The 17,770-nt window shown below is 46.1% G+C and overlaps 1 protein-coding gene across 1 annotated transcript; it reads left to right on the forward strand.

Annotated features, from left to right (window-relative positions):
• Window positions 1–2,406: 2,406 nt before the first annotated feature.
• Window positions 2,407–2,878, forward strand: PFN3 (profilin 3). The gene has a single exon (XM_074988607.1). The coding sequence runs from the start codon at window positions 2,464–2,466 to the stop codon at window positions 2,875–2,877; it is 414 nt and encodes a 137-aa protein (XP_074844708.1). The 5' UTR covers window positions 2,407–2,463; the 3' UTR covers window position 2,878.
• Window positions 2,879–17,770: the final 14,892 nt, after the last annotated feature.

The following is a 17,770-nucleotide window of genomic DNA, read 5'->3' on the forward strand; positions in this document are numbered from 1 at the left end:
CTTGCGACCCCCATGGGGAAGTGGATTTGCAGCCTCCCCAGTAATCGCGGCAGTGGCTGTCCTCCCCACCACCCTGGTGCAGTCGGTGGGGGTGGGCATCCTCACCAGGAGCGCTTCCAGCGCCTGCAGAGGGGCAAGGAGGCCAGCTTCCCTCACCGCTTGCCTGATAGCGGGGGGCAACCACCCCAAGCTTCTTCACTCCCAGAGTAGGGAGCCTGGGGCCCAGATGCAAGCAGCCAGGGGCAAAGGCCGGCTGCCTTGTCAATTTCACTGCTCCACAGTAGAGCCCTGGAATTGTCAAGAAAGCCAGCAATGAATGTAAGCAGGTAGATTTACACTGACAGTGACTTGCTTTACCTACACAAACCTGAGCCCTGTGCCTCTCATGGAGGTGGTGGTGTTATATTGGTGTAGTTGGGGAGCAAGGCAGAGAATGTATACTAAAATAATTAGGTTGAGTTAAGCTGCTTTACCTGGATCTAACTGTAGTGTAGGCCAGGCTTCAGACCCTGCTGATTGGGCCAAACAGAGCTTCTCCCAGTTGCCACTTTATCCACCTATCCACCTTGCCTAACTTTCAGCTGATATCTTGTCCCTTTGGCCTGGGGAAAAAAGCTAGTTCTTAAAAGTACCGTTAGGTTCTGGCATAGTTATGCTTTTGCAATGTCAGCTCACACCAATTTTTGTAAAAAAGAAAAAAAAATCTATTGTGTAACTTTCCACTGAGAACTCAGTACACTAGGTATTTGATTTCTTTCTAAAGTTTCCCTGAGTCGTTCATTTCCCACTTCAGAATTGTCAGTGACAAATTTCTAACCAGCAGCATACTGTGTTTACACACAAAAGCAAAGGCAAAACACACCCTCTTTTTAGGCATTCCACAGCCTTTGTAACTCCTGGCTTGGCCCTACACCTGTCTCTAAAAGTAGGACCATAGGGAGAATCAATAGCTCATCAGATTGCAACTCCAAACGTTTCAGCACTGGTACACAAATTAGTTATGAGGAAGAATTTGTGTCTCTATTTCCAGGGGCAGATTAAGGTTAACTGATTTATGGATCCACTGAAATGTTAGGATCCCCACAGCCCCTTCTTTCCAGCTCTCCTCCATCTATTCCAACAACATTTTGTCTCCTTGTTGTATAATACATCTAAGCAGCAGTAAAGACTAATTATACAAACGTGATTTTCTTGCTGCTATTGTCTGGAATTTTACCTGCTGATGCCATGTCCTCAGAAGCTGGGAAACTCTTAGCAATGATTGGGTTCAGTGCCTCAAGGCATTGTGTTCAGCATTTGTGCCCCAAAGACAAGCACAGTTTTTTTTTCTTCCTCATAAAGGAGTTCAACACCTACACCAATGGAAGATAAGAGAGAAAGAGGAAAGGTGAAAGAACTGAAGTTTGGATAGCCACCATCAGTTTTGCTAAAAATCAGAAATGATATTTTTTAGAAAGAAAAGAATTTATCTTTACTTCCACAATAGCTTTACGAAGTTCATATTCTTTGCCTGTAGTTTTCCAGGGTGGTCAGATATGCCAAGGTGGATGGACTGGATGGTCTAGGGCTGGAAGGGACACCAGGAGGTCATGGACCAACCCTAACTAAATCTTCCCAGGCAGGACTTTGTCAAGCCAGGACTTAAAAACCTCTAGGGATGGAGATTACACCACCTCTCTAAGTAACACATTCCAGTGCTTCACCACCCTCCAAGTGCAATAGATTTTCCTAATATCCAATCTAGACCTCCCCCCTGTAACCTGAGACTATTGTTCCTTGTTCTGCCATCCATCACTACTGAGCACACCTGCACCGCTACCTGCCTCCCTGAACCCTCTTGAGCACCCGCCTTCGGGAAGTAGAAGGCCGCTATCAAATCACCCCTCTTCTGCAAAGTAATAAGTTCTCCAGGAGCAGAATCTGATCCAATATTCACTGAAAGAATTGGAATTTTTAACACCTTCAGCTGCAGTACTGAGACTTCTGAATTTTCATCTTATTTTGTCACATCTGTTTTCCTTTTCACTCTTCCAGGACCGCCAACATAAGGTAGTTTCCAAGTTCTTTGGAGACTGCAATAAAAAGCTGAAGTTCATCTGAATGACCCCTGATAGCAGTAAGAAATAGAAGGGCAAACATCTTGTACATTTCTGGACATATGAATGATGACTACTTTTACTTTAAAAGAAGGATGACGTCATAATGGATTACAGGTCGTGAAGCCTGATGCTTTTGACATCACAAAGAAAGTCTTAGCAACTGTTTAATCATATACCTGACCATTTCATGATCAGGATAGATCTCCCTTCATTGGCAAAGCAAGACCCATATCTATTGAACTCTCCTGAAACCTCATCTCAGACAAACTCTCAGCTCTAAATCTTCAGGATTAGCTTGAAAACCTGAAGCTCGAAAGGGGAGCACAAGACAATATTTCAGAAGCATTCTGACAATCAAAGAAGGATGGGTGACTGGAAGAGCTACATCAATACTGTCCTAAAGGACAAGAACATTGAAGATGTAGCTATCGTGGGGCACAGTGACAACAAGTCAGTGTGGGCATCCAAGCCAGGGGGCCTACTGGCTGCCATCTCACCTCAGGAAGTGGGAGTGATCATAGGGCAGGACAGGAAGGGGTTCCTGCAGACAGGGATCACCATAGCTGGCAAGAAGTGCGGTGTGATCCGGGACAACCTGCTTGTGGAAAAAGATGCTGTGATGGACGCCAGAACCAAGGAAAGTGACAGCAAGGCCATCTGTATTGGCAAGACCCCCAAAGCCCTGATCTTCCTCATGGGCAAGAAGGGAGTCCATGGAGGAGCCCTCAACAAAAAGATTCATGACATGATTGCAGGCATGAAAACCATGAGCAGCTAGAGCAAAAGACACAAATATCATCATCCAGTGGCCCTGGAAAACGGCCTTCTCATTGTTTTTAGAGAAGGAAATAAATTCCTGATATTCTACAAGCATTTCTTTGTCTGTTTCATTCAGATGGGACAGAGTAGGGCAGAGAAACTTGCTATTGGTTGAGCAACCTGGCTGGCGATCTCTTGAAGCAGCGTTGAGCACAAATATTTTCTTACTCTCCAAGTTATCTTATGTGGTGCCCTGACTGTTTCCCACTGTTCCAGCTGTCTCCACTAGCTTTAAGTAAAGGCAGATTTGGTTTCTTACTGGCCAGTTCTTGATTGTTGCGCTTTGAGGTCATTACCTCCTGCCCTTCTATGACTGGTAATTAGAAAGCGTTGTGAGTTCCTTCTTCCTACTGACAGTCCTAAAGACTGAGGAACAGGAGTATTTAGGACCATTACATTCTATTTTGTTTCTGAGGATGTTCCATTAGGCAATTGTTAGCATGAACTTGATTATCAGAAGTTATGTATTATTTTCCATTAGAGGGGGTATTAATAGCAGAAAGAATTAGTCCAGTAATGGGAACTCAGAAGAATCTGCACTTTTTTTGTATGCGCCTTGTACATGATACAGCCACAGTCTGCCACAGGAAGAAGGCTTGCTAGCTGGGGGGGTTAGCTATTGATAATCCAGAGTGGGCTTATTATGGCAGTTGCCTGCTGCCAAATCAAGTTGAATTCTGAGCAGAGAACCCACCAAGTAACCTCTCATCTACTCATGTCCCAAAACCCTTCGATCACAGCCAGCATTCCCTGTAATCTGGGTCCCTGTGTGGCTGCTCAGGAGAGATTCCAATGCCGCCCAACTGATTAGCACAGCACCCACAGCTGGGGCTTTTGTTCCTACTGGTGGTACACATTTGCACATGCCTCGGTGCACACAAACATTTATTCTGCACATGGATGGAAAAGAGTAGAGGAAATATCGGTCACTGATCGGTCACTGGACATTTCACAGTAACTTTGGAGAGTGAGATATTTTAAGCTGGTTTAGAGCTGACCATGCTTTTGGACGAAGATGGGGCTGGTTCCTTCCCCATTCAACACTTTCTTTCCCACAGGTACACTCATCTTACCTTTTTGCATCAGGCAGTCTTAGTCCTTTGACTCCACACTCCACCCGCTTTACGTCTGCAGAAGAAGGCCCTTCCTCTTCCCTTGCAGGGGATGCTGTAGCGAGCATGGGGGGCTCTAATCAATACAATGTAAAAAGTGCATTTTCTCCTTCACAACTCAGCAGCCAGTAAGAAGCAGAACTGGGCAGTGTTGGGCTGAGAGAATAAAGAAGATCAAAGAAGGGGCATCCCCCTCCCCTGATTTATCTCCTTTGGAAATTATGGTCCACATTTTTTCCCTGAAAGGCTGACAGATATATGTTCTAACCTGATTAGGGCACTAGTCTGCCAGGGCATCAAACTATGACACTGCATGAACCAAACTTCAGCACTCACTGTAACAAGCAACTTTTTCCTCTGCTCAAATGCCCCAGCACATGAAGACACACCATTGTGCCAGGTGGTGTGCAACGACAACAGATCTCAATACGTTACACAAAACCAAAGCACAGCATTATGACACTCTCTTCCTCATAACATCCAGGTGCCCCATGTCAGGAAAGCTCAAGTCTCCATGCTACCAGGTTTATCAAGAGATCCTACTACACAGTGGCGCCCCCAGCGGCAGTCATTCAGATTTCCAGTCCCATTGAGCAGGGGCCAGCAGTGAAATAAGCTATGGGCCAGCAGTGAAATAAGCTATGAGCCAGCACGATGGCAAAATTTAGATGGGCCAGCTCCTAAATATTTCTGAAGAACAAAACAAAACAAAAAAATCTCCTGTGCTCCTTGATACATACAAATCTTCTAATTTCACATGGTGCTAATACTGTGTAATACATTAAGCCCATATGACGATTTGTAGCTGTATCATGCTGCTGAGAACACCCAGCACTGTGAGGATAATTAGATATTCTCCTTCTGCAAACTCTGATACAAATGAATAATCCATTGAATTTGTCCACACCTGATTTGAGGTGTTGGCCACTTTCCTTTGTCTTGAAAGAACATCTTCATCAACCTCCCCTGAAATGCCTGGTTTAAATAGCTTGTCAGCAGTTTCAAAGGATAATAGCCCCAAGTATCTATAATGCCGCAAACAGCACTGTCAAAATGTTTAACAATGATATTATTGACCTATGCGGTGTTAGCTTTCAAATGATACTTCACTAGGCATAGTGCGTACAAACCTAACACCACATGTTTGCAGTAGTGTGCCAGGTGAGCACAGGGGTTCTTAGGCCACACCAGCCACATCTGAGGGAAGAGAAAAGCTGTATAAATGGAATCAGACTTCTAACACACTAGCCAGGGTACACCTTCGCAAAAGTAAGGAACTCAACAAGCACTGACCCCAAAAGGACAGTGTTTACTGCCAGCAATCAAACCAAATTAATGCAAGCACCAAGAAATATATACGATCTCTGTTTGCAAGAGCATATGGCCCACCAAATACCCACTTTTGCCACAAAAGCTGGGAAGGTTGGGACAAGCCTTTAAAAAAAATGGGGTCTGTCGTGGCCAAAATGGGACATAAGATCATCTTATTTAGAGAGCAGAAGCTCCTTGGCTATATAGTGCAGTGATAACAGCCAGTGATGTGAGCTGTGAGTAGTTCCTCCAATTTGCTCAGCACTGATTAGACCTCAGCTGACACATTGTGTCCTGTTCTGGGCACTACATTTCAAGAAAGATGCAGAGCAGTTGGAGAAGGCCAAAGAAGAGCAACAAAAATGATTAGAGGTCTAGGCTGTGTCTAAACTACAAAAATAACTTCTAAGTTGCTTACTTCAAAGTACAACTTCGAAGTAAGCAACTTTGAAGTTGAGTGTCTCCACACACCCTATTTCGAAGTTAAACTTAGAAGTAGGGCACTACTCCATTCCTGGGAATGGAGTAAGTACTTCTCTGTTGGGCTCCCTACTTCAAAGTAAGGGGAAAAAAATGTGTGCGGACTCTCTGCTGGGTATTTTGACGTAGTGCCTAACTTCAAAGTTAACTCTGAAGTTAGTTTTTGGCGTAGACGCAGCCCCAGAAAACATGACCTTTTGGGGATGATTCAAACAATTTGTCTTCTCCAAACTAAACAAACCTGATGGAGGACAGGATAACAGCTTTCAAGTATCTAAAAGGAATGGGCTTAAATTGTAGCAAAGAAGGCTTAGATTGGACACTAAGAAAAACTTCCTGTCTGGGTAGTAAGCACTGGAATAAACTGCCTAGGGAGGTTGTGGAATCTCCATCACTGGAGATATTTAAGAGCAAGTTAGATAGCCACCTCTCAGGGTGACCTAGACGGTGCTTGGTCCTGCTCTGAGCAAGCCTGCTAACGGGGGTGGAGGGGCAGGATGGGGGAGGGGCAAAGGGAGCCAGAGTCCAGAGCTGCTGAAGGGACTGGAGAGACACTAGCAAAACCTTTGGCCAAGGTAATGGCGCATGTGATGGAGACAAGGTAAGCAAAGTGATTGATAGCATTCCCCTGTCAAATAACACTGTTCATCATAGAACCACAGATATGGCCGGAAATGTTACAAGTACAACAGAGTCACTATTATGCACTGCAAGCTGATGAATCCACCAATATTGTGAATTTAGCTAATCTCTTCTTGTTTGTGAGATGCAAGCTGAATGGGGAAGTCCATGATGATATTTTGTTCTGCCAACCTTTGGCAACACCTACAACTGAGGAAGCTATTTTTAAAGTTATCAATGACTTCATCAAAGACAATGAGAAGTCCTGTGGCACCTTATAGAATAAGAGAGATATTGGATCATAAGCTTTTGTGGGCAAAGACCCACTTTGTCAGATGCAAAAATGAGTTTTTGCCCACAAAAGCTTATGCTCCAATATATCTGTTAGTCTATAAGGTACAACTGGACTTATTGTTTATGTGGATACACACTAAGACGGTCTGATACTCTTCATCAAAGACAGTCACTTGGGTTGATGTGTTGGGATAAGCAGAGATGGCACCAGAGCCATGAACGGTTCAGAGAAAGGAATTGTTGCACATGTTCAAGCCATTGCACCAGAAGCAAAATTGACTCACTGTAGTATACACACAGAAGCACTCACCATCCAGGACATGCATACAGATCTAAAACAAGTGCTTAATGAAACTGTTAAAATTATCAATTTTTAAAGGGCCAGCCACTGAATGCCCAGCTTTTTTCTCAGCTTTGTGAAGAGATGGGCAGTGACTCTACACAGCTCCTACTTCACATTGAAATACGTTGGCTTTCACCCAGAAAAGTCCTCACTCACCTGTTAGAGCTGTGAGAAGAACTTTAATTTTTTTTCTGGATGAACCTTCAATCTGTGAGACCATATGCATGACTGGAAATGGCTATGTAAATTAGCATACATTGCAGGTATCTTTGCTCATTTGAACAGCCTCAATCTATTCTTTCAAGGCAAGTTCATATCCATATTCCATGTTCAAGACAAAGTGAGCATGATGATCACAAAACTGAAGCCTTGGGTTAAATGCCTTGGTCGTAGTGAATTGGATTCCTTTCCATCCCTTCATGACTTAGTGATCAACTCAGCTAAAGAACTCGATGCTGTGTTACAAACTATGAAGGAACATTTGGAAAGCTTGAAGAAAGGTCTTTGGAAGTTCTTCTCGGAACCGGGCAGCAGCTTTGAGTGGATAAGGAACCCTTTCCATATCGGTGTCCACACATTGCCAAATAACCTCTCAGCATCAGAAGAACAGCTCTAGGAGCTCGCTTCAGATGACTTCCTGAAAACAACATTTGAGCAAAAGATGCTGATGTCATTTTGCTTGAGCGTTAGTTTCAAGTATCCAGCCCTATAGGACAAAGCAGTTAAGTATCTTCTGCCCCACCCCACGTCATACATGTGTAGGTTGGGATTCTCGGTGCCAGTTGGCATCAAAACAAAAAAACTAAGTTTTATGGCCATAGAGCTGCATCTTTGTCTTAAGCTCACCAGTACTGAGCTAGATATCCCTGTCCTAGTGTCTGGTCACCTGCAATTTTACTCTTCGCATTGAACTACTTGTTTATTTCTAGGTACATATGTAAATCTGAATTTAGTGATTATTACTTTACATTTAACCGAAACATTGGTACAGCTCAAAAGCTTCTATACATTTTTTATTTATTTTTGTGCATTAGGCGTCTTTTTGAAATAGGGGTTAAGTTTTAGAATTATGAGGAAAAAAATTAGATGTGGTTCGCAAAAATTTAAATGCCAAGTTTTAGTATTAAAATTGCTCTTTCTGCACTAAATTTTGAAAAAATTTTCCCCGGGGGGTGGGTTACCTGAAGTTCACCTGGGACAGTCAGTGGGAGCTGGGGTACACCAATGAGGCTGAAAGGGAATAGGTGAATGTTTTATGCTTGGGAAACTGTTATAGGCTCCGGATTGTGTGACCTCATGGCATTACAGAGGTAGACATCTGAATTGAAATTCATTGGCAAATTTGACACATTTAACCTTGGCCTTAACAGAGATCTCAATTATCTTGCACATTATAAGGGCAATGTCCCCACCTTTGATATTCACAGGAATGGCACCCATCCCTCAACTTAATTGACTTCTTCCACTGGTTCTATTCCACTGGTGACTTCCCCTCCTTGCCTTTTTTCCTCCTTCTCCCTGCTATATAAAGGCTGGATGTTTATGACCTGCTCCAGATCTGAAGAAGTGAGTCTTACCCACAAAAGCTCATTACCTAATTAATAAATTTGTTAGTCTTCAAGGTGCCACAGGATTGCTTGATTTTTGTGAAGCTACAGACTAGCACAGCTACTCTGCCAAAATACCTCTAGTAACTAACTTAGCAGGCAGTTTCCTTTTCAGATACACCTATATCATGCAGGAGCCAAGTATATTAATTCATGGAATCCTAGGGCTGGAAGAGAACTCAGGAGGTCATCAAGTCCAGCCTCCTGCTCACAGCAGGACCAACCAATTCCCTCTGAGATTAAAAGATTTGCACCAATTTATACAAGAACAATGGTCTGATTTAGTTATAATCCAAACAGAGCTGCAGGTTTTAGCTGGATTCTAATTTAATTATAGGCAGAGCAGGTGGTACCACCTGTAGTTAAAGTAACCTGACATTTTCCATTGTAAGACCATGTTTTCAGTTCTACAGTAACAGAGAGGCAGCAGTGTTAGTCTGTATTCCAACAGCAGAAAAGAGCAGAAATGCAGCTCTTTAAAGACTAATAAAATGATTTATTTGGTGATGAGCTTTTGTGAGACTGACCCACTTCATCAGCTCAATCTCATTGATAATACAGACAGACACTTTTAAGTACAGAGGACCAAAAGGAAAACAAATGCAATAAAACTGACAAATCAAGTACACAGGACTGAAGTAAGTGGCAGAGGGGTGGGAGATGTTAAGCATCCTGCCTTAACATCTTAACACTTAACATCTCCCATCCCTCTGCCACCTCCTTCAGTCCCGTGTACTTGATTTGTCAGTTTTTATTGCAATTTTTTTTATTTTTGGTCCTCTGTACTTACAAATGTCAGTCTGTATTGGAAATGAGATTGATCTGATGAAGTGGGTCTGTCCCAGTGGGGTGGAATGGGAGGCATTTGTGTTAGAGTCAGGCTGGATGTGTGTGTGACAAGCGGAGCAGCTCACAGCAGCTAAGGATGACTCCCTGGGGCTGTAACCTAAGCTGGCAGGTAACACCTCTGTTCTTGAACAAAGAGCAAAGAGGAGCTGAGCTGGGTTTGGAATTGGATGCTGCAGTTGGAAGCAGGGAGGAGAGAGGGAAGGCAGCCAGCCTGGGATGAAGGGAAGTTAGACCCCAGATGGGGCACCCCTCGGGCTCCTCTCCCCAAGACAGGTTGGAATGACTGTCTCTGCCTGCTGTACTGACACCTCTCTGCCATGCTGTGCCTGTCGATGAATAAACTTCTTGTTCTACCTGCTAAGCAAGAGTCACTCCTTCCAGCAGATGGGTGCAGTGCTTGGGGACCCCAGAACCCCATGACACACATGAAAGCTCATCACCGAATAAATATTTTCTTAGTCTTTGAAGTGCTATATTTCTGCTGTTATGTTTTCAGTTGTTTATAATGTTGCTTAACTTTAACAGTACAGTGTGAAATTTTCCACACCAGACTTCTGCCTCAGGCTGTACATTTTTAGAAACTTTCTAATAAAATTGGACAGTTCTTTCAGAGCATGAGCTGCAGCAAGTACAAAAGCCAGAGCGTCAGAGACTCAAGATGTGGGTTCTTAGCTGCCAGGCTTCTCTGATTCTCAACACATTTATTCTGAGAGTTCCTGGCTGTGAACCCTGAGAACTCTTAATAAGAAATATTGTTGGGATTGTAACTGTTCTGGAGTGATCCGTTTTAAGCATATTCCTTTGGTGACCATATTTATCCAACATTACAAAGTATTGCCCAATGAACAGAGGGTATGGGCTGGTGATAGTGGACAAGCTTGGGAGGAAAGGTCTCCTGAGTTTTGAGGCTTTCTCACTGGAATGGTATGTTCAGAACTGAAAAAAAAAAAAAAAAAAAAAAAAACCAGGAGAGGAGGGTGGACAATGCCACAAACTCACCTACTTTCTACACCACTCAGGGATTCACAGGGCTTTCAGGCTGATTTGGCCCAGAGGAAATCAAAATAAATACATACACACCCAAACCCTATTTTCTAAATTTCCTCTAGACACAGAGCAAACAATAGATTCAAAAGATCCATTTAAAAGGAGGAGGGGGTGGATAAAAGCACCACTGCTTCCATTTATAGCCTTCAAGGAAACAAATAAGTTCCGTGAGTCATGCACTCAAACTGAACTCAATGTAATGAACACAGGGAGAAATCTCCGGTGAGTAATTGGCAATGACAGAATTAGAAATAGGGTCATTAATAATGAAGGCCTTGCAGCAGAGAACACTTCTGCAAAGCAGGAAGATAATGGGTCTCATTCACAAGGCAGTTCCTTTATGGGAAACCACTTATGCAAATTTGCAGATTTGCAGCCGACCTTCACTTATTGTAATAAAAGTTAACTAGATGAGTGTGCGGCATTACCAGCAGTGTAACAAGGCTCTAACATAAGTGAAAATCATCTTTGTTCTTACCAGCCTTATATCTGGGTCTCAAGCAAATGCAACCTTGATTACTCTAATATCGCAGGGCCAGAGGCCAGCAGGAGAGCGATACATTAAAACCTTAAGTTATGCAGGGGGTTGCATTCCTCAAACTCGTAACTCAAACTTTCATGCAAGTCAAGGGGAGACAGGTCCCAGGATGATCCAAACCTTATTCGCTGCAGGCCGAGGAGAGGTTACTGCAGGTCCATTGGAGCACCAGGAGCCAATTAAAGCCCTGCCAGAGCCCTAAAAAGACCCCCGGCCCCCTCCCTCCTTTCAGTTAGACCAAGAGGAAGGAGAGCTGACTGACTGTAGTTTCAAGGAGTACTGTTGTTGAGAGGAAGATCTGAGCACAAGGGGAAGGGAAACCCTGCTTAGGCAAAGCAAAGGGATTCCCCAAGCACAGAGGATGGGGGAGAGAAAGCAGGCAGCCTGAAAAGCTGAAAGGGCAGAGCAGGAGTTACCACAGGGGGAAGAATCACAGTTTCCAGTGCTTAGCCGCAGTCCATAGGGCCCCTGAGCTGGGACCTAGAGTAGAAGGCAAGCCCAGGCCTCTTCCCCATTATTCTTCCCTTTGACAGTAGCCAGAGCCAGCCCAGTAAAGCCTAGCCAGTGAACGTGGCCCAAGGCACCATGCTGACAGGAGAGCCTGGCCAGTGAGCAGTGGAATCTATAGTCAATTGGAGCATGGGGCCAAAGGCTACCACCTTGCTCACCTTGCCCTAATTGTGTTCCCAATCATCCAAGCATATTCAGCACCACCCACGGAACTTGAATAATCACAGCAGAGCTGCGCATACTCCAGGGAAGCCTGATAAAAGCCTGCAGCCCAGCCATCAATGATAGGTCTGCAATGTTTGTAAAGCTTGGCACAAGCCTCTGGTGACAGCGCAATGCATTTTGAAGAAACACAACACCCTGCCGCCTTGTTTTAAAAAGAGTGAAAAGTGGCCCATGGGCTGGAGAGTCCCCACAGGTGTAAGCATCTGAAATGCAGAAAACCATCCCTCTGCAGCACCTGAATCTCTCTTGGCCCAGGTGGGGTCAATCCAGTGGGACGGGAACAGTCTTGAGTAACAGGGGAGGTGCAGGAAAGGGGGTTGGATGGGGATGGAACCTTGGGGAAGAGATGGGGTAGGGCAGGGCTTTGAGGGCAATAAGAGTGGCTGGGTTCAGGCTTCAGGGGGAAGAGATGGATCCGGGGGTCCTTCTGCAGTGTCCAGTTATTGAATGTTACTAAGTTGGCCACTGGAGCCACACGTAGAAGAGCTCTAAGAAATTGCTTGTTTCTCAAGCGAATGCTGCACCATGACTAGCAAAGGTCTCTACGCGGCTTATAAAGGTGCATGTGACTCTGCGCTGAGGCCTTTTTCTGATGCAAATCACTGTCAAGGGTGCTGTGCAATGGAACCTCTGAAACTAACAGCAGTCAGGTGCACTCTATGCCATTTCCCATGAACTATAGTGGCTATTGAACTGGGGTGGCCAGAACAGTACTCCAAGGCCTCATTCTGTTCAATAGCACAGGATTTGTAATGCTCACCAAAGGCAGCTGCAAAAAGTGGATAAGAACTGAATTTGAAGGTGAGACAGAAATAGCGCTGTTTTGCCCAGGTTTGCTTCTTTAACAAATACATTTTAAAAGGCTCAGTTAAAAAAATTAGTAGCTTCAGGGCTTAGGTTCCAGCTAGCTGTTCTCAAAGGGTGGGTCATAACCAGTCTTCCCTGTCAGCTGGGTGTTTGTGTGGCCACTCAGGAGACAGTCAAATGCTGCCCAGCTGATTAGCAGCGTGCCCACCACGAGGATGTTTGTGCCTAGTGGCAGTGCACATTCACACATGCCTCAGTGCACATAAAAATTATTCCACACATGGATGGAAAAAATCTGCACACTGACGGAAAAAGGTATCATAGAATCTTAGGACTGGAAGGGACCTCAGGATGGCCATCTAGTCCAGCCCCCTGCTTCAAGCAGGATCAATTCCCAACTAAGTCATCCCAGCCAGGACCTTGTCCAGCCAGGACTTAAAATCTTTGATGGATGGAGAATCCACCACCTCTCTAGGCAACGCATTCCAATGCTTCACCACACTCCTGGTGAAGTAGTTTTTCCTAATATCTATCCTACACCTCTCCCTCTTCAACTTCAGACCATTACTCCTTGTTCTGCCATCTGACACCACTGAGAACACTTTCTCACCCTCCTCTTCAGAACTCCCTTTCAGAAAGTTGAAGGTTGCTATTAAATCACCCCTAAGTCTTCTCTTCTGTAAACTAAACAAGCCCAAATCCCTCAGCCTATCCTCATAGGTCTTGTGCTCCAGCCCCTTGATCATTTTTGTTGGCCTCTGCTGAACCTGCTCTTGCACATCCACATCCCTTTTTATATGGTGGGGGGGGCAAAACTGGACACATTATTCCAGTTGTGGCCTCACCAGTGCTGAATAGAGGGGAACAATTACATCTGCTTGAAATGCTCCTCCTAATGCACCCTAGTATGCCATTAGCCTTCTTGGCTACAAAGGCACACTGTTTACTCATATCCAGCCTTTCATCCACCATAACCCCGAGTTCCCTTTCCATCGTACTGCTGCTGAGCCAGTCGGTCCCCAGCCTATAACAATGCTTGGGATTCTTCCACCCCAGGTGCAGGACTCTACACTTCTCTTTGCTGAACCGCATCAGATTTCTTTTGGCCCAGTTCTCCAATTTATCCAGGTCACTCTGGATTCTCTGTCTTCGCTCCACCATATCTACCTCTCCCCCTAGTTTTGTGTCAGCCGCAGACTTGCTGAGGGTGCAATCCAGTGCCTCATCCAGGTCATTAATAAAGATGTTGAACATCACCGGCCCCAGAACCAAGCCTTGCAGCACTCTGCTAGAAACTGACCTCCATCCAGATATTGAGCCAGAGACCATTACCTGTTGGGCCCAACCACCAAGCCAGCTTTCTATCCATCTTATAGTCCAAGGATCCAATCCACAGTGCCTTAATTTATGGACAAGAATGTTGTGGGAGACCGTATCAAAAGCTTTGCTGAAATCAAGCTATATCACATCCACTGACTTCCCCATGTCCACAGAGCCTGTTACCTCATCATAGAAGCTAGTCAGATTGGTCAGGCAGGACTTGCCCTGGTGAATCCATGTTGGCTACTTTTGCCCACTTTCCCCTCTTCCAAGTGCTCCAAAATGGATTCCTTGAGGATTCCCCTCCATTATTTTCAAAGGGACTGGTAAGGCTGGCTTGTCTATAGTTCCCTGGATTGTCCTTTTTTCCTTTTTTAAAGATGGGCACTACGTTTGCCTTTTTCCAGTCATCCAGTATCTCCCCCAGTCTCCAAGAGTCTTCAAAGATAATGGCCAAAGGTTCAGCAATGACATCTGCCAATTCCCTCCGTACCCTTGGGTGCACTAAATCCAGACCCATGGATCTGCGTACATCTAGTTTTTCTAGATAGCTCAGAACTTGTTCCTTCCCCGCAGATGGCTGCCCTCCACCTTCCCATACTGCATTGTCTAGGACCATCACGTGGGAGTTGACTTTGTTCGTGAAGACTGAGGCAAAAAAAAGCATTGAGTACTTCAGCTTTTCCAACATCATCTGTCACTAGGTTACCTCCCTCATTCAGTTACGGCCCCACACCTTCTCTGATAACCTGTTTATTGTTAACATACCTATAGAAACCCTTCTTGTTACTCTTCACATCCCTTGCCAGCTGCAGTTCCAATTGTGCTTTCGCTTTCCTGATTACTCCCCAGCATTTTCCAGCCATATGTTTATACTCCTCCTTAGTAACAGGACCATTGGTCATGGGCCCCATTTAATAGGGTCACCCTGGTTATCATTAGTCTTCCTGGGGCTGCAGCCCAAGCCCAAACTCCCTGTGCAGGGCTGAAGCTTTGGCCAAGGTGGCAGGGCTTCGGTGGGCTCAGGCTTTGGTCCCCACTCCTGGGGTCATGCAGCAATTTTATTGTCAGCTCAGGAGATCCAGGTGCAATGAAGGCTGAGACCCGCTGGGAGGATTCTAAGGTGACTCTGGAATTAGTGGGGTGATACTGCAAGAAATCAAACCCCAAACAACTGAGAGAAGGAATTTATATCACTTTAAAACTCTTAATCCTTTTTCACCACTTAATCCTCTCCACATGCTGCGCTATTTTAAATAGTAATGTGACGTCAGGCAGGGCCATCCTGAGGGATGGGCGGGGTCTGCAGGGTTCAGGTATTTGACCTTTCAAAAAAAGCCACCCCTGAGGGAGTGTATCTGTACCACTATCTACCAGCTCATGTTGAATTAATTTACTATAACACATTAATACAAGATGAGATAGTAGATACTCATACACTCCCTCTCAGGGGTGTCCTCTTTTTTGTATGCTGACTCTAGGATCCTGGGGCAAATCTCCACCCGGTGTCCCAGCTGTGGGGACCAAGCCGACAGCCCCCCTCCACTGCACAACAGGACCCACCTCTTTCCCAACCCTACCTCGCTCCACCTCACACACCCCCATCCCCAGAGAAACACTGGTTGGGGGAGCGCCACCTTCCTCCTCCACACACACACCCACACACACACCATGGGAGCCAGCGCAGTGCGTTGCCACATCATGGTGCCCTCCTGGCCCACTGGTGCATTCTGCCGAGAAGTGGGACATGGCAGGAGACCAGCGCTGAGATGAGCAGGCTGCTGAGTTCCCACCGCCCATGTTATGGTACAGGGTAGCAACCTCTGCTACCTGCGCTGCTCCTGGCTCTACGCCCCAGGAAACCTCCCAATCACAGGATGTTTGGGGTGGCTGCCTCAGGGCCCCCAAAAGCACTGGGTCTGGGGTGGCCATACCACCTCATCCTATGGCTGAGACAGCTCTGATTCCAGGAGCTGAGGTGTCATGAGCCAAAGAACTTCAGCTTTCACTTGGGAAAAATAAAGTTTCTAGCCCTCATGGTTACAGTGACAAACTTGAGATTTTTGACTTGAAGCCACCCTAAAGGCTCAGATACTGGAAGGCAAATAACCCAGTGAAATGTTGATTACATCCCATCATCTTAAAGCCAACTTCATGATTTTGGGGGCCTCCTTAATTGTTTACAAATACTGGCCCTACTGCCTCAGCATTTACTCTAGTACCAATGTTTAAATAGAAACAAACGCCCGATGGCCACTTGGCAGACAAGATCTTGCTGTGAAAGCTTCACTGGCAGGGACTAAGGCAATTCCCATTCTAGTTCTCTGGTCCTCTTTGGGCGCCTGTTGGAGAAACTGGAAGACGTGGCAGGCCTCATATTTTAAAGGTGAAAGTCCCCAGAGGTTCCCAAAACAAATACTTTGTGTATCTTTCCCCACCTGCAGCCACTTTTTCCCCTACATCACTTGCTTCCTCAAAGGGCACGACAGCTCCTGTCCAAAGGGCCACAGCTATGGGGCAATCTGTCTTAACAACCCACCCCCCTGGTCCCAAACCTACTTGGTGCCTCCTCCAGCAGGCCACCTCCATTAAGCAACGGATTCCCTGTATTTAGGTAACAGCAGAAAAGGATCACACCAACATCTAAGTGCAATCACATGCTGCTCTGCTGATCCTGCCTTCAGGCTAGGGGTCATGTCAAAGCCCCTCCAACCTCCCCACAGGATGGCTGGCAGTGGTTTGTTCACAGACGCACTGGGTCTCCTTTCAGTTTGTGCTGCAGTGAGGCCTGAAGCAACACAATGCTGCCCTTTCAGACCATAAACCCGGCAGGTCCTGATTAGCAGAGGTGCTGGACGTGCAGACTACAATGTGCCTTTTGCAGGCCTGAAAATTAGGCCACATGCCACCGAAACGGCTTCTCTCCTGTTGGGGTTTTGCAGAGGTTGTATTTTGTGTCCTGCTTTTTCGCTCCATGCTTAGGGAGATCTCCCTTCCCCAAACATGGGACAGGGAGATGTGAGGGGGGTGGTTCCCCAGCAGCAGCTGCCAAGGGCTGCCTCCCCGGCTGACATCCTCATCTGGCCCATGGCTCATGGAGCTGGGAAGGAGGCAGCCATGGTGCCCATGCTTTTCCCGGCTTCCCTGAGCCTCGGGGAGGTGCCAGGGAGGTGGCAGCCATTGGCTCTCCCCCGGCTTCCCTGAGCCTTGGGGAGGCAAGAAAGAGCTCCAACCTTTTTAGGCCCCCCCCCCCCCCCCCCGGCTCCCTCTTCCTGTGGCTGGACGGCATGTTCTCAGATACAGTACGTGCTGTCTGGCCAGCAGCTGGGCCTGTGCAGCTGGTGAGGGCAAAGTCAGCTGGTGGGGAGCCCAAACACAGGAGAATTAACCCATTTAAAATTGGCGCCTGAAATAGAGGACCATCCTTTTCAGTATGGGACAGATGGTTGCCCTATCCACGCTGTGATAGCAAGAGGAGTGCTAGGCCCTTAGCCTGACTTTGGCTACGTCTACACGTGCACGCTACATCGAAATAGCTTATTTCAATGTAGCGACATCGAAATAAGCTATTTCGATGAATAGCGTCTACACGTCCTCCAGGGCTGGCAACGTCCACGTTCAACGTCGACGTTGGGCAGCACCACATCGAAATAGGTGCTGCGAGGGAACGTCTACACGCCACAGTAGCACACATCGAAATAAGGGTGCCAGGAACAGCTGCAGACAGGGTCACAGGGCGGACTCAACAGCAAGCCGCTCCCTTAAAGGGCCCCTCCCAGACACACTTG

This window comes from Carettochelys insculpta, chromosome 3 (assembly GCF_033958435.1).
Source record: "Carettochelys insculpta isolate YL-2023 chromosome 3, ASM3395843v1, whole genome shotgun sequence".
Taxonomy (NCBI): domain Eukaryota; kingdom Metazoa; phylum Chordata; order Testudines; family Carettochelyidae; genus Carettochelys; species Carettochelys insculpta.

Coding starts and splice junctions, on each gene's coding strand:
- PFN3 (XM_074988607.1), top strand. CDS start 2,464: ATGGGTGACTGGAAGAGCTACATCAATACTGTCCTAAAGGACAAGAAC.